Here is a 15,181-nt window from a genome sequence, read left to right on the forward strand (position 1 = left end):
TAGCCCTTATCTAGCTTTCAAAGATTTTTCCTTGATCGCCCCAAGCAAATTTCCTCTGCTCTGTTCAGTTTAAAAGTGTTTCTATTCTTTTTTTTAAACAAAAAACAAAAGGAAAAAAACAGCTTTATCAAGATATAATTCATATACCATAAAAATCACCCTTTAAAAATATACAGTTGGTTTTTTTTTTTTTTTTGGTACATTAACAGAACTGTGCAACCATTGCCATTAATTTCAGAACATTTTCATCACCCAAAAAGAAACTCCTGGCTGCTCTGCCTATGGAGTAGCCCTTCTTTATTCCTTTACTTTCTTAATAAACTTGCTTTCACTTTTCTCTATGGACTCTCCCCAACTTCTTTCTTGTGTGAGGTCCAACAACCCTCTCTTGGGGTCTGGATCAGGACCCCTTTCCAGTAACATCTTCCTGGCAAACCATGAAGCGACTAAACTGAGGAGACCCCCAACCCAAAGGAAATAGACCAAAGCACCACAATTGGCTGACTTTGGAATCAAGAAAACTTTTCCTTTGAGCTATTTATAGCTTTTAAAAATTGAGTAAAGTATATTCCTGTGAACAAACTTTGGAGCATATTAGTTTCTCTCTACCTGTTTTCTCTAGAATTTGGAAACTATATCACCTTTTGTCAGAACTCAAGAGTTATGAGTGGCCCTCACCATACTGATGCTTTCTGACTAAGCTCCTCTCTACTCTGAATACAAGAGCCCCTCATAGTTAGGCAGGAATATAATTGCCCCTATTCATCCTCAAAAAGTGACAGAAAATGGATCTTCATCCCTCTACAACCCTTAGGATTAAGGATTCCCTTGTAAAAGGGTGGGGGAATATGTCAGAGGCGTTTGAACTAGAGCAACTCCATCTTTAATAGGGGCTGGGTAAAATAAGACTGAGACCTACTGGGCTGCATTCCCATGAGGTTAGGCATTCTAAGTCACAGGATGAGATAGGAGGTCAGCACGACATGCAGGTCATAAAGACCTTGTGGATAAAACAAGATGAAGTAAAGAAGCTGGCCAAAACCCACCAAAACCAAGATGGTGATGAGAGTGACCTCTGGTCATCCTCATTGTTCATTATATGCTAATTATAATGCATTAGCATGCTAAAAGACAGTCCCACCAGCGCCATGACAGTTTACAGATCCCATGGCAATGTCCAGAAATTACCCTATATGGTCTAAGTCGGGGAGGAACCCTCAGTTCTGCGAATTGCCCACCCCTTTCCTGGAAAACTCATAAATAACCCACCCCTTGTTTAGCATATAATCAAAAATGAACTTAATTATTATCAGTAGAGCAGCCCAAGCTGCTGCTCTGCCTATGGAGTAGCCATTCCTTTATTCCTTTACTTTCTTTTTTTTGAGACGGAGTTTCACTCTTGTAGCCCGGGCTGGAGTGCAGGGGCGCGATCTTGGCTCACCACAACCTCTGCCTCTTGTGTTCAAGCGATTCTCCCACCTCAGTCTCCCAAGTAGCTGGGATTACAGGCACCCGCCACCACACCCAGCTAATTTTTGTATTTTTAGTGGAGACAGGGTTTTGCCATGTTGGCCAGCTGGTCTCGAACTGCTAACCTCAGGTGATCCACCTGCCTCGGCCTCCCAAAGTACTGGGATTACACGTGTGAGCCACCACGCCCGGCTCCTTTACTTTCTTAATAAACTTGCTTTTACTTAAAAAAAAAAAAAAGGAACTCCTCATCCAGTAGCAGTCGCTCCTCATTCCACCATCCTCCCAAGCCCCTGGCAACCACTAATCTCTCTCTCTCTTTAAAGATAGAGATGGGATCTCTCTATGTTGCCCAGGCTGGTCTCAAACTCCTGGCCTCAAGGGATACTCCTACCTTGGACTCCCAAAGAGCTGGGATTATAGGTGTGAGCCACCACGCCCAACCTACTATCTCTCTTTATAGGCTTGCCTATTCTGGACATTTCATATAAATGGAACCATTCAGTATGTGGTCCTCTGTGTCTTGACTTCTTTCACTTGGCACAATGTTTTCTCTTTTTTGAGACAGGTTCTTACTCTGTCACCCAGGCTGGAGTACAGTAAGTGGCATGATTGCAGCTCATTGCAGCTTCGAGATCCTGGGCTCAAGCGAGCCTCCCACCTCAGCCCCCCCAAGAACCTGAAACTAAACACATGCGTCACCACACCTGGGTAATTTTTAAAATTTTTTGTAGAGACGAGATCTCACTATATGGCTCAGACTGGTCTCAAACTCCTGGGCTTAAGCAGTCCTCCCGCCTCAGCCTCCCAAAGTTCTGGGATTACAGGCCTGAGCCACTGCACCCGGCTCCTTTTAATCTTTTTAGGAATTCTAAGTCATTGAGAGTAGACTGTATTAAGAATGGAGTCCCACTGTTAGATTGCGGAAATTCCTCCCAGTCACCAAAAGGCTTGTCTCCTTTCAAAGCTGATGCTGATGGGTGCCTATGGATGCTTATGAATGCTTATTGTGCCTAATAAGCTCCTGTTTTGAGCTGAGAGATGTTTCCAACTTTAAGCTTATTTTCACAGGGTACAAGCTCTAGATCATGGAGTCATTACTATGATGTCCTCCTTCCTTCCAAGGGAATGGTTTTCCAGTCTGCAAGCCACATTATAATATTAGAATTATTGGCTGGGCATGGTGGCTCACACCTGTAATCCCAGCACTTTGGGAGGCTGACGCAGGTGGATCACCTGAGGGCAGGAGTTCAAGACCAGCCTGGCCAATATTGTGAAACTCTGTCTCTACTAAAAACACAAAAATTAGCTGGGCATAGTGGCAGGCGCCTGTAGTCCCAGTTACTTGGGAGGCTGAAGCAAGAGAACTGCTTGAACCCAGGAGGCAGAGGTTGCAGGGAGCTGAGACGGTGCCACTGCACTCCAGACTGGGTGACAGAATGAGACTGTCTCAAAAAAATAAAAATTAAAATTAAAAAATAAAAATTATTTCACAGATTTTATATACACGTGTTTTTGTAAACACACAGAATATCTTTGAAAGGATATAAAAGAAACTAGTACAAATGGTTGGGGGACGGGGATAGAAGGCTCACTTTCTGGCTGGGCATGGTGGCTCACACTTTGGGAGGCCAAGGCAGGTGGATCACTTGAGGTCAGGAGTTCGAGGCCAGCCTAGCCAACATGGTGAAACCTGTCTCTACTAAAAATACAAAAATTAGCCCGGTGTGGTATCGTACACCTGTAATCCCAGCTACTAGGGAGGCTCAGACACAAGAATTGCTTGAACCCAGGGGGCAGAGATTGCAGTGGGTCAAGATCACGGCACTGCACTCCAGCCTGGGCGACAGAGCCAGACTCCGTCTCAAAAAAAAAGAGAAAAGAAAAAAAAAAAGCTCCCTTTTAACTGTGTATTCTTTTGTAAATCATTAAAAGTAAATAAAACTAATTACTTCATAAATACCAAACAATAACTTTTGCTAGAAGTATGAGGCTTGTTTATTTTAAAGGGACATCTTGAGTTATAACACACTAACCTTTCAAAACGCACATATTTTCATTCCTCAAGCCTTTGTTTCTGCTGTTCCCTCAGCTTGGATTATCCACTCCTCCTTATTCTCCCCACATCTCCCTCAAAATCTGACAATTTATGTAATTTTTCAGTTTACCAAGTATTTTTAGATATACGATTGAATTTTTGCTTTCCAAGCAGAAAAGACACAGTAAGTATTATTATTATTTTTTGAGACGGAGTCTTGCTCTGTCAGACAGGCTGGAGTGCAGTGGCACAATCTTGGCTCACTGCAAGCTCCGCCTCCCGGGTTCACGCCATTCTCCTGCCTCAGCCTCCGGAGTAGCTGGGACTACAGGTGCACACCTCCACGCCCAGCTAATTTTTTTGTGTTTTTAGCAGGGACAGGGTTTCACCGTGTTAGCCAGGATGGTCTCGATCTCCTGACCTTGTGATCCGCCCGCCTCAGCATCCTAAAGTGCTGGGATTACAGGCTTGAGACACCGCACCCGGTGTTAAGTATAATTATTTTCATCCTCATATAATAGATAAGAAAACTGAGGTTGGAAAACTTCACAATTATTAAGCTTCAGAGCTAGAATTGAAATGTACTTCTAACAGGTCCAGTGTTCCTTCTACTTTTTTAAGCTATGAAATCCTATACATTTAATTAGGCAACTGGACAAAAATATACACAAAAGAGTGTTATTTACAATATCCACAAATTGTAAATAACCTATGTGTTAAAAAATAGAGGATCAAGTTATGGCACACTCATACAACCATTATGTAAAGACAGGCGCTGTGGCGTGCACCTGTAGTCCCAGTTACTCAGGAAGCAGAGGTAGGAGGCTCCCTTTGAGCCCAGGAGTTTGAGGGTACAGGGAGCTACGATGGCGCCATTGCACTCCAGGCTGGGCGACAGAGCCAGACCCTGTCACAAAAAAGAAACGAAAGAAAGAGAGAAAGAAAGAAAGAATAAAAGAAAGAAAAAGAGAGAAAGAGCATCATACTAAAAAATTTATATATTACTACTAATAATAGATTAAATGCACTTTAAATGCTTACTATGTGCTGAATACTGGGCTAAATTTATTTTATATGTATTGTCTCATTTAATCCTCACAACCACCAATCTGCCCAAAGCCTTGCTGTTAATAATGCAGCAGAACTTGACTGGTATTAAAATCCAAAGCTCAGGCCGGGGACGGTGGCTCACGCCTGTAATCCCAGCATTTTGGGAGGCCCAGGCGGGCGGATCACCTGAGGTCGGGAGTTCGAGACCAGCCTGATCAACATGGAGAAACCCCGTCTCTACTAAAAATAACAGAATTCGCCAGGCGTGATGGCGCATGCCTATAATCCCAGCTACTGGGGAGGCTGAGGCAGGAGAATCACTTGAACCCGGGAGGTGGAGGCTGCAGTGAGCCGAGATTGCGCCATTGCACTCCAGCCTGGGTAACAAGAGCAAAACTCCATCTCTAAATAAATAAATAAATAAAAATCCAAAGCTCATGATCTTAACCACTAGATTACGCTATCGCAAGTACGAAGACGGTTTCTTTCATAATCAGAAACATCTATGGGATACTTCTGAAAATTCTGTTCAAACTTCTCTTGCCCAGGTCTCTGTGTTCCTATAACAATGTGTATCTCTTACAGCACTTGCTTGGATCCATTTATGTACCTCTCACAGATCTTATGCTCCTGCAGGCCTGAAACTTAAGCCCACTTTCTATTTTTCATAGCTCCTGGTGCAGTGCTTTTTACTGTGTAGGCGCTCACTAGTGTTAAACTGAATGTGCCTTTAACTTGGCTTGGGGTACGTTGAATTGAGGATGAGCGCTCACACAATATTAAGAATTTCTTTCCAAGAAATGTGCTCGGGTCAAACACAAGGCCTTTCTGTCCATGATCCGCCTGAAACCATGGTTTCCTTGTTTTCACCTTTACCCCCTCTGCCTTGCCAGTCCTCCCCGCCAGCGGGGCCGGGAGCCCGGCGACTCCCTAGGTCGCAGGGCCTCTCTTGCGTGACCGAGCGGGCTCCGCTGCCTACGGCAGCCCACCCCCAGCCCCTGCTCTGAGGTACCGAGAAAGGAGGAGGCCCGTGGCGAGTCTCCACGTGGGTACCGCCGCTCTCGGCGCCCGTAGCCACCCGCCCGCCGGAAGCCGACATCTCGAGTTCTGGCAGAAGCAATTTGCGCGGCGAGGAGCGGAGCGGCAGGAACCCAATAAGCTGCTTCACCTCGGAACTGAAGCCCGTACTCAAGATGGCGGCTCCGGGCGGGCGTGGCCAGTGACTAGGAGGCGAGGCGCCGCGGGACCATGGCGGCGGCGGCGGACGAGCGGGGTCCAGAGGACGGAGAAGACGAGGAAGAGGAGGTAGTAAGCGCTACGCCAAAAGCCTGCACCGCAGTGGCGGTGATGCCTGTGCTGGCTGTGTGTGGGGAAGGGAGTTGAGGGGCTGCGGGCCGGAGGGAGGCCCCGCTGCTCCTCACCGGCTTCTTGCTCCTGGGCGCGAGGAGCCGGGCAGCTTGGGACCTTAGCCCTAATCGTCACCCCGTACTTGGGATGGGAAGTACCGGGAAGTTACCTTAGGTAGCGTAGTTTCCTCTTGCTGAAAACAGGGTCCGGTTTTCACAAATGTGGGAAATTTGGCTTCTTTTGCTAGTTGCTCCCTCTTGCCCGCTCGCGTGCTAGCATGTTAACCCCTCTTTCTTTCACCAGGAGCAGTTGGTTCTGGTGGAATTATCAGGAATTATTGATTCAGACTTCCTCTCAAAATGTGAAAATAAATGCAAGGTTTTGGTGAGTTTTCTAGACTTGGGGGGATTGTTCTAGAGTTTCTTAAATGTAAAACAAGAATCAATGGTGAAATACCTATCCGCAAGTATTGATATATTTATTTCACCTTACAAAGTAGTGAACTCTAAGGATAAGAAGTATACTAAGTATAATTAATTAATATATAATTAAGTATAATGTAGAAGTACAGCGGGGACTATGGGAGCAGATAGGAGAAAATGGCTAACTTTGCTTGCCTGTTTGAATGTGTGGCTGAAGAGAAAGTTACAGATTTGGAAGAAGTAACATTGTGATATGGAACAGTACATATATACCTGTATTCTCAGCACTTTGGGAGGCAGAGGTGGGAGGATCACTTCAGCCCAGGAATTGGAGACCATCCTAGGCAACATAACAAGACCCCTTCTCTACAATAATAATAATAAAAAATGGCCAGGCGCGGTGGCTCACGCCTGTAATCCCAATACTGGGAGGCCGAGGCGGGTAGATCACGAGGTCAGGAGTTCGAGACCAGCCTGGCCAACATGGTGTAACCGCGTCTCTACTAAAATACAAAAATTAGCCAGGCATGGTGGTGGGCGCCTGTAATCCCAGCTACTCGGGAGGCTGAGACAGGAGAATCGCGTGATCCCTGGAGGCAGAGGTTGCAGTGAGCTGAGATCGCGCCACTGTACTCCAGCCTGGGCAACAAAGGGCAAAACTCCATCTCAATAAATAAAAAATAAATAAAAATAATAATAAATTAGCTGGGGATGGTAGCATGCGCCTGTGGTCCCTGCTGCTCAGGAGGCTGAGGTGGGAGGATTGCCTGAACATGATCATGCCACTGCATTCCAGCCTGGGTGACAGAGCTAGACACTGTCTCAAAAAATAAATAGATGACAGATAGACTCTTTGCACTACTGTTGACAAAACTTCCTCTGTTTTTAGCTTACTCTTGAACAGGATGTTGATTGAAATAAACCTTGTTACTTGAGTATGAATTAAGTAGTCTTCAGGTTGTAACTGCTGTGATCAGAGCAGTTGTAGTTTATCCTGTACTTGGTAGGACAAGATGCTCTAGAGGTTCCCCAGTTTTGGAGATTAGTTTCCTTGGTAGCAAGGTTACAATGTTGAAGCCTTTTTCTAATGATGTTTTTTTTTTATGATCCTTTATTCTGTTGTAGGGCATTGACACTGAGAGGCCCATTCTGCAAGTGGACAGCTGTGTCTTTGCTGGGGAGTATGAAGGTAGGAGGATGTCAGATAGATGGAACTCTTTCTGATATGGGCTTTTCAGAGATGGTAGCTCTTCTCAACAATTTGCCTTTGTATTTTTCTGCAGACACTCTTGGGACCTGTGTTATATTTGAAGAAAATGTTGAACATGGTAAGTGATTGCTAGCCCAGCCCTTTTTAATACGAACTATTTCAATCATACTTAAGCATAATAAATATTAAATATCTCGTGTATCCACTGTCTAGCTGTATCATATCCTATCATTTTCCCAAACGTGACTCAGATTATAGTTAAAAAAAAAAAAACATGCCAGGCTGGGCCAGGTAGCTCAATCCTGTAATCCCAGCACTTTGGGAGGCCAAGGCGGGCAGATTACTTGAGGCCAGGAGTTCGAGACCAGCCTGGCCAACATGGCAAAACCTCATTTATACTAAAAATACAAAAATTAGCTGGGTATGGTGGCATGTGCTTCCCAGCTACTCGGGAGACTGAGGCACGAGAATTGCTTGAACCCGGGAGGTGGAGGTTGCAGTGAGCCGAGATCGCACCAGTGCACTCCAGCCTGGGCAACAGAGCTAGATAGACTGTATCCCAAAAACAAACAAAAAAACCCATTCCAGATACATTTGAAGTCCTTCTATCCCCCTTTCCAAACTTACTTCTTTCCCTCTGTCTTCAGAGATGATCACTCTCCTGAATTCTTTTTTTTTTTTTTTTTTGAGACAGAGTCTCACTCTGTCACCCAGGCTGGAGTGCAGTGGTGCAATCTCGGCTCACTGCAACCTCCACCTCCCAGGTTCAAGCAATTCTCCTGCCTCAGCCTCCCGAGTAGCTGGGATTACAGGCGCCTGCCACCACGCCTGGGTAATTTTTGTATTTTTAGTAGAGATGGGGTTTCACCATGTTGGCCAGACTGATCTCAAACTCCTGACCTCAAGTGATCTGCCTGCCTTGGCCTCTCAAAGTGCTGGGATTACAGGTGTGAGCTACCGCTCCTGGCCAAGGAATAAAAGAAGGGCTACTTCATAGGCAAAGCAGCCTACTTTCTAAAGTATGGTATCAATTTACACTCACAGTAGCAATGTATGGAAGTGTCTGTGCTTCATATCCTTGGCTCAAGGGCCTCATCCTCCCTCCTGCCTAGGCATACAGTTTTCTGAAAGTTTCAACTCCAGGCAGCAGGTTGGCAGCAATTTTTTTCCTCAGGCTTTCATGATTGAGAATGTCCCTACTCCATACTTTGGCTTCAGGTAGTTAAGTCTGACTTTGGTCCTTAATTTGATTGGTAGAATTTTAGATCCCAGTACGCTGTAGGGTAAAATTCCTGGCCCCAATTTCCATTTCAAGGATGAAGCCTGTTAGACCTATGGGTTTAATCTCACTCATAACTCTGTGTTTCTGTCCCTTGAAGATGTTTGTTACTTTTGAATGCAGTTGTGCTTTCAACTGTTAACGTATTTTTTTTTTTTTCTTGGGACAGAGTTTTGCTTTTGTTGCCCAGGCTGGAGTGCAGTGGTGCAATCTCTGCTCACTGCAACCTCCGCCTCCTGGGTTCAAGCATTTCTCCTGTCTCAGCCTCCCGAGTAGCTGGGATTACAGGCGTGTGCCACCATGCCCAGCTAATTTTTTGTATTTTTAGTAGAGATGGGATTTCATCATGTTGGCTAGGCCGGTCTCAAACTCCTGACCTCAGGTGAACCACTCGCCTTGGCCTCCCAAAGTGCAGGGATTACAGGTGTGAGCCACCGTGCCCAGCCTGTTAATGTATTTTATCTATCATTTTTCTATGCTTGGAGCAGGAGGGATGAGTTATACCTTGAATTTACTACACTATCTTGACAGGAAGTAGTTTAATCTGACTCCCTACACTGGAATTACTAAGGCTTCATCTTTGTTTTATTTGATGGCATAAGAAGTATAATAATGTTGTTCATTTCTGTTCTAGCTGATACAGAAGGCAATAATAAAACAGTGCTAAAATATAAATGCCATACAATGAAGAAGCTCAGCATGACAAGAACTCTCCTGACAGAGAAGAAGGAAGGAGAAGAAAACATAGGTTAGTTCCCTTATTCTCTGAAAATAGGTGATCCTGGCTTTGACAATGATACATTGATGCCAGGACAGTCCTTGTACTTTTTAGTAATAACTATACATGATTTTTGTTTTTTCAGACAGTCTTGCTCTGTCACCCAGGCTGGAATGCACTGGCACAATCTCGGCTCACTGCCACCTCCGCCTCCTGGGCTCAAGCAATTCTCTTTCCCCAGGCTCCTGAGCAACAGGGATTACAGGCACCCACCACCACGCCCAGCTAATTTTTTTTTTTTCTTTTTTCTTATCGAGACGGAGTCTCGCACTGTCGCCTGGGCCGGAGTGCAGTGTCGCGATCTCGGCTCACTGCAACCTCTGCCTCCCGGGTTCAAGGGATTCTGCTGCCTCAGCCTCCAGAGTAGGTGGGACTACAGGCACGCACCACCAGGGCCAGCTAATTTTCGTATTTTTAGTATAGGCGGGGTTTTACAATGTTGGCCAGGATGGTCTCGATCTCTTGACCTCATGATCCGCCCGCCTTGGCTTCCCAAAGTGCTGGGATTACAGGCGTGAGCTACCGGTGCCTGGCCACGCCCGGCTAATTTTTTTAGTAGAGAACGGATTTTACCGTGTTGGCCAGGCTGGTCTTAAACTCCTGACCTCAAGTGATCCACCTACCTTGGCCTACAAAGTGCTGCAATTACAGGTGTGAGCCACTGTGCCTGGCCTCATAATATGTTTAATATATTAAAATTGAGGGTACTCCATCTAAAGTACCAAGCAGAGTTAAAATTCAGTTGAACTCTCATATAGCTTAGGGCACTGGGGACATAGAAATCTTTTATCTGCTTGGCATTGGAAATGACTGAGGAGTTTTTGAAGAAACTTGGTATCTAAGCCCTAGGGAATTCAGTAGTGGTTCTCTGTCTCTCTCTTCTCCTTCCCCCTCTCCCCTCTTTAATTAAAAACTTCCTTGTATCTTTTTGTAGTTCATAAGCATGATGATTATGTTTTTACATTCATGTGTAAGATGTGCCTCCCTCAAACCTTGTTATGATGTCAGCATATTACCTGTCTGATGTGTGGGGGGAAAAAACTTCCTTGTGAGCAAAGTGGATATGATCACAATAGTTCTGAATTCCCAAGGTGAAATCCCCTGGAAACTTCTGGCAGCTGCAGCAGCCTTCAGCAGGCTCACAGCTGGAAAAAGCTGGGTTTTTTTTTTTTTTTTTTTTTTGGAGACAGTCTCGCTCTGTCACTCAGGCTGGAGTACAGTGGAGCCATCTTGGCTCACTGCAATCTCCACCTCCTGGGTGCAAGTGATTTTTCTGCCTCAGCCTCCCGAGTAGCTGGGATTACAGGCATGCACCACTAGGCCTGGATGATTTTTGTATTTTTATTAGAGACAGGGCTTTGCCATGTTGGCCAGGCTGGTCTTGAACTCCTGACCTCAGATGATCAACCCGCCTCGGCCTCCCAAAGTGCTGGGATTACAGGTGTGAGCCACCGCCCCTGGCCAAAACCTGGCTTTAAATGTGGGGGAGACTGTAGGACCACAGTTGTTAGTCCTCAGTCTAGTTTTTGTTGTTATTATTATTATTTAATTGTTTTATTTGAGACAGGGTCTCACCCTGTCACCCAGGCTGGAATGCAGTGGTGCGATGTTGGCTCACTGTGACCTCTGCCCCCGATCCCCCTACCTCAGCCTCCCCAGTAGTTGGGACCACAGGTGTGTTCCACCATGCCTGGCTATTTCTTTTTTTGTTTTTTTCTTTTTTTTTTTTGAGATGTAGTTTCACTCCGTCGCCCAGGCTGGAGTGCAGTGGCGCGATCTCTGCTTACTGCAACCTCCACCTCCCAGGTTCAAGCGATTCTCCTGCCTCACCCTCCTGAGTAGCTGAGACTACAGGCGCATGCCACCATGCCCAGCTAATTTTTGTATTTTTAGTAGAGACAGGGTTTCACCATGTTGGTCAGGCTGGTCTGGAACTGACTTCATGATCTGCCTGCCTCAGCCTCCCAAAGTGCTGGGATTACAGGCGTGAGATGCCGCACCCGGCCTTTGTATTTTTAGTAGAGATGGAGTCTCGCCCTGTTGCCCGGGCTTGCCTAGAACTCCTGAAGAGACCACTGTGCCCAGCCTTTCTTTTTCTTTTGACATTTTTCTTTTTTTCTTTTCTGGAGACAGAGTCTTACTCTATCCCCCAGGCTGGAGTGCAGTGGCGTGATCTCAGCTCACTGCAACCTCTGCCTCCCAGGTTCAAGTGATTCTCATTCCTCAGCCTCCTGAGTAGCTGGGATTACAGGTGCCCACCACCATGCCCGGCTAATTTTTAGTAGAGATGGAGTTTTTTTTCTTTTTTTTTTTTTTGGAGACGAATTTCGCTCTTGTTGCCCAGGCTGGAGTACAGTAGTGCAATCTCAGCTCACTGCAACCTCCGCCTCCTGGGTTGAAGTAATTCTCCTGCCTCAGCCTCCTGAGTAGCTGGGATTACAGGCACGCACCACCACGCCCAGCTAATTTGGTATTTTTAGTAGAGAGATGGGGTTTCTCCATGTTGGTCAGGCTGGTCTCGAACTCCCGACCTCAAGTGATCCACCCACCTCAGCCTCCCAAAGTGTTGGGATTACAGGTGTGCACCACCGCACCCAACCTTTTTTTTTTTTTTTTTTAAATAGAGACAGGGTCTTACTATGTTACCCAGCTGGTCTCAAACTCCTGGGCTCAAGTGATCCTCCCGCCTCAGCCTCCCAAAGTGTTGGGATTACAGTGATGAGTTCTTAATTTGCATCCACTTGTTCTTCTTCACTTGCTAGTCACCACATACTAGAGACTTTTAGACTAGTGCTTCTTTCACCTGAAGCAGACACATGTTTGTGGAGTTGAACAAATAATAATTTGTTGGTTTAAAAGTTCACTGCTCAACAACATATTTGAAACTCTAGTAAATAAGATTCTCATGATGAGTATTTATAGCTTAACAAGGAATGAACATTTGAAGGTACATTGATCTTATAAAATTAATTGTATCACCTATATACAACTATATAATAAACCCTTGTTCCTATTATGTATATCCCTGAACTATCCCCTTTTTTAGGCACCTTGTAATAATTATAGGAAGAAAGAGGTACTAGGTTCTAGAATAAACTTGAAAGGCTGACTTGTGTCATAAGCTTAGCTATCATTGGGATATTCTTATTAGAGTGAGTTTCCTCTTCCTAGTCTTTAATAATCTGACAGATCTTTGGGAATATTTGGGTGTTTTGTTTAGTCAAATAAATGAGCAACCAACAATTCGAGTCTGCATTGGTTACCTACTGCTGCATAACAAATTACCCCTAAACTTGACAGCTTAAAACAACAACAAAAAACCAGTATCTTACAGTTTCCGTGAATCAGGAATTTGGGAGCAGTTTAGGTAGGTGGTTCTGGCTCCAGGTCTCCGATAAGGTTGCAGTCAAAATGTTATCTAGGCTGCAGTCATCTGAAGGCTTGACTAATGCTGGAAGTAAAATGGCTTATTCATATGGCTTGTAAATTTGTTTTGGTTGTTGGCAGGAGGCCTCAGTTCCTTGACATGTTGTCCTCCTCACAAGACTGTTTGAATGTCCTCCTGATATGGCAGCTGGCTTCTCTCAGATAAAGTATTCCAAGAAAACAAGGTAGAAGCCACAGTGTCTTTTATGAACTAGCCTTAGAAGTCACAGTCTTGGCTAGGCGTGGTGGCTCACGCCTGTAATCCCAGCACTTTGGGAGGCCAAGGCAGGCGGATCACTTGAGGTCAGGAGTTCAAGACCAGCCTGGCCAATATGGTGAGACCCCCATTTCTACTAAAGATACAAAAAATTAGCCAGGTATGGTGGCATGCACCTGTAATCCCAGCTACTCGGGAGGCTGAGGTGGGAGAATTGCTTGAACCCAGGAGGCAGAGGTTGCAGTGAGCCGAGATCATGCTACTGCACTCCAGCCTGGGTGACAAAGCGAGACTCCATCTCAAAGAAAAAAAAAGTCACAGTCTTGTCATTTCCACAATATCCTATTCAGTATGGGACAGGACTACACAGGGGCATGAATACCAGGAAGGTGAAGATCATTGGGGACCATCTTGCAGTCTGGCTACCAAACACGGCTACATGCTGGAGGCAAAACAGGACAGAGGAAGTGTGACCCTTACCTTCTAGGAACTTGCATTCTAAAGTAAATTACATTGAAACAGACATGGATGAATAAGAGTGAACATCAAATTCATTCTATTTTAAGTACTATACTAAATAACAGAATAAAGGAAAGCTTCAAGATTTTGAGCCTGGCTGACTAGGAGAACAATGTTATTGCAGGAAAAAAATATGAACATCTATAGTTGAAGCTGAATTGGAAGAAAAAGGACTAATAACCAGGTGCAGTGGGTCATGCCTGTGATCCCAGCACTTTGGGAGGTGAGGCGGGTGGATGGCTTGAAGTCAGGAGTTTGAGACCAGCCTGGCCAACATAGTGAAATTCCGTCTCTATTGAAATACAAAAATGAGCCAGGCATGGTGGCACACACCTATAATCCCAGCTACTCAGGGGGCTGAGGCACAAGAATCGCTTGAACCAGGGAGGCGGAGGTTGCACTGAGCCAAGATCGTACCCACTGCACTCCAGGCTGGGTGACAGAGTGAGACTTTGTCTTAAAAAAAAAAAAAAAAATTGTAGGGAAGTGATAAGTTTCCTTGAAGGCATGAGATGGCAGAGAGTGCTCAAATTATTTCTTAGAATGAGCTGAGAAATGAATTCTGGAAAAAGGCATGGAATAGTAATCAAAGTTGGTAACGTGTAGTGATTTTGATGGTACCTACCTAATAGGCATTCCAAGGTCTCCAGAGAAGATGCAAATTATATTTTATCAGTAGTTACAGACACCATATTTCTTGGTTTATGTTAGGCTTTCAGTTTCACATGTATTCATAGGATAGAAATTTAAATTAAAGAAAAATATACTAAAATTCATTTTTTGTTTCTTTTTTTGTTTATTCCTCATCCCCTCCAAATTAGGTGGGGTGGAATGGCTGCAAATAAAGGATAATGATTTCTCCTATCGACCCAACATGATTTGTAACTTTCTACATGAAAATGAAGATGAAGAAGTGATAGCTTCAGCCCCAGATAAATCTTTGGAATTGGAAGAGGAAGAGATTCAAATGAACGACAGTTCAAACCTGAGTTGTGAACAGGAGAAACCAATGCACTTGGAAATAGAAGATTCTGGTCCTCTTATTGATATACCTTCTGAGACAGAAGGTTCTGTTTTTATGGAAACTCAAATGCTGCCTTAGAAATCACTCCTAGATGAAATGTTTCTCATAATAACTTGTCAAGAACTTTTTAGAGTTGTTACATAAAAATAATTGCTGTGTAGCTTTCAGTCTTTTAATATTTTATTGCATTTTATTGGCTATACACACATATCCAGTCATAACACAACTTATTTTACCAGAATCATTTGGGACCAGACATGAGTTGGATTTTTAAAATACAGTTTAGGCTGGGTGCAGTGGCTCACACCTGTAATCTCAGCACTTTGGGAAGCTGAGGTGGGAGGATCACTTGAGCACCCTAGGAGTTTGAGACCAGTCTGCGTAACATAGGGAGGCCCTGT

The 15,181-nt window shown here is 44.7% G+C and overlaps 1 protein-coding gene and 1 non-coding gene across 2 annotated transcripts; both read left to right on the forward strand.

The window, feature by feature from the left end:
* The first annotated feature begins 5,459 nt into the window (after positions 1-5,459).
* Positions 5,460-14,940, forward strand: GTF3C6 (general transcription factor IIIC subunit 6). The gene is made up of 6 exons (XM_019030205.3): positions 5,460-5,863; positions 6,209-6,289; positions 7,453-7,516; positions 7,611-7,655; positions 9,451-9,564; positions 14,578-14,940. Exons 1-6 carry the CDS (start codon positions 5,807-5,809, stop codon positions 14,856-14,858), a joined length of 642 nt encoding a protein of 213 aa, XP_018885750.1. The 5' UTR covers positions 5,460-5,806; the 3' UTR covers positions 14,859-14,940.
* Positions 10,517-10,620, forward strand: LOC115935179 (small nucleolar RNA U13). The gene has a single exon (XR_004070879.1). It is a non-coding gene; the product is annotated as a small nucleolar RNA U13 (small nucleolar RNA).
* Positions 14,941-15,181: the final 241 nt, after the last annotated feature.

The sequence above is a fragment of the Gorilla gorilla genome, chromosome 5, assembly GCF_029281585.2.
Source record: "Gorilla gorilla gorilla isolate KB3781 chromosome 5, NHGRI_mGorGor1-v2.1_pri, whole genome shotgun sequence".
Taxonomy (NCBI): Eukaryota; Metazoa; Chordata; class Mammalia; order Primates; family Hominidae; genus Gorilla; species Gorilla gorilla.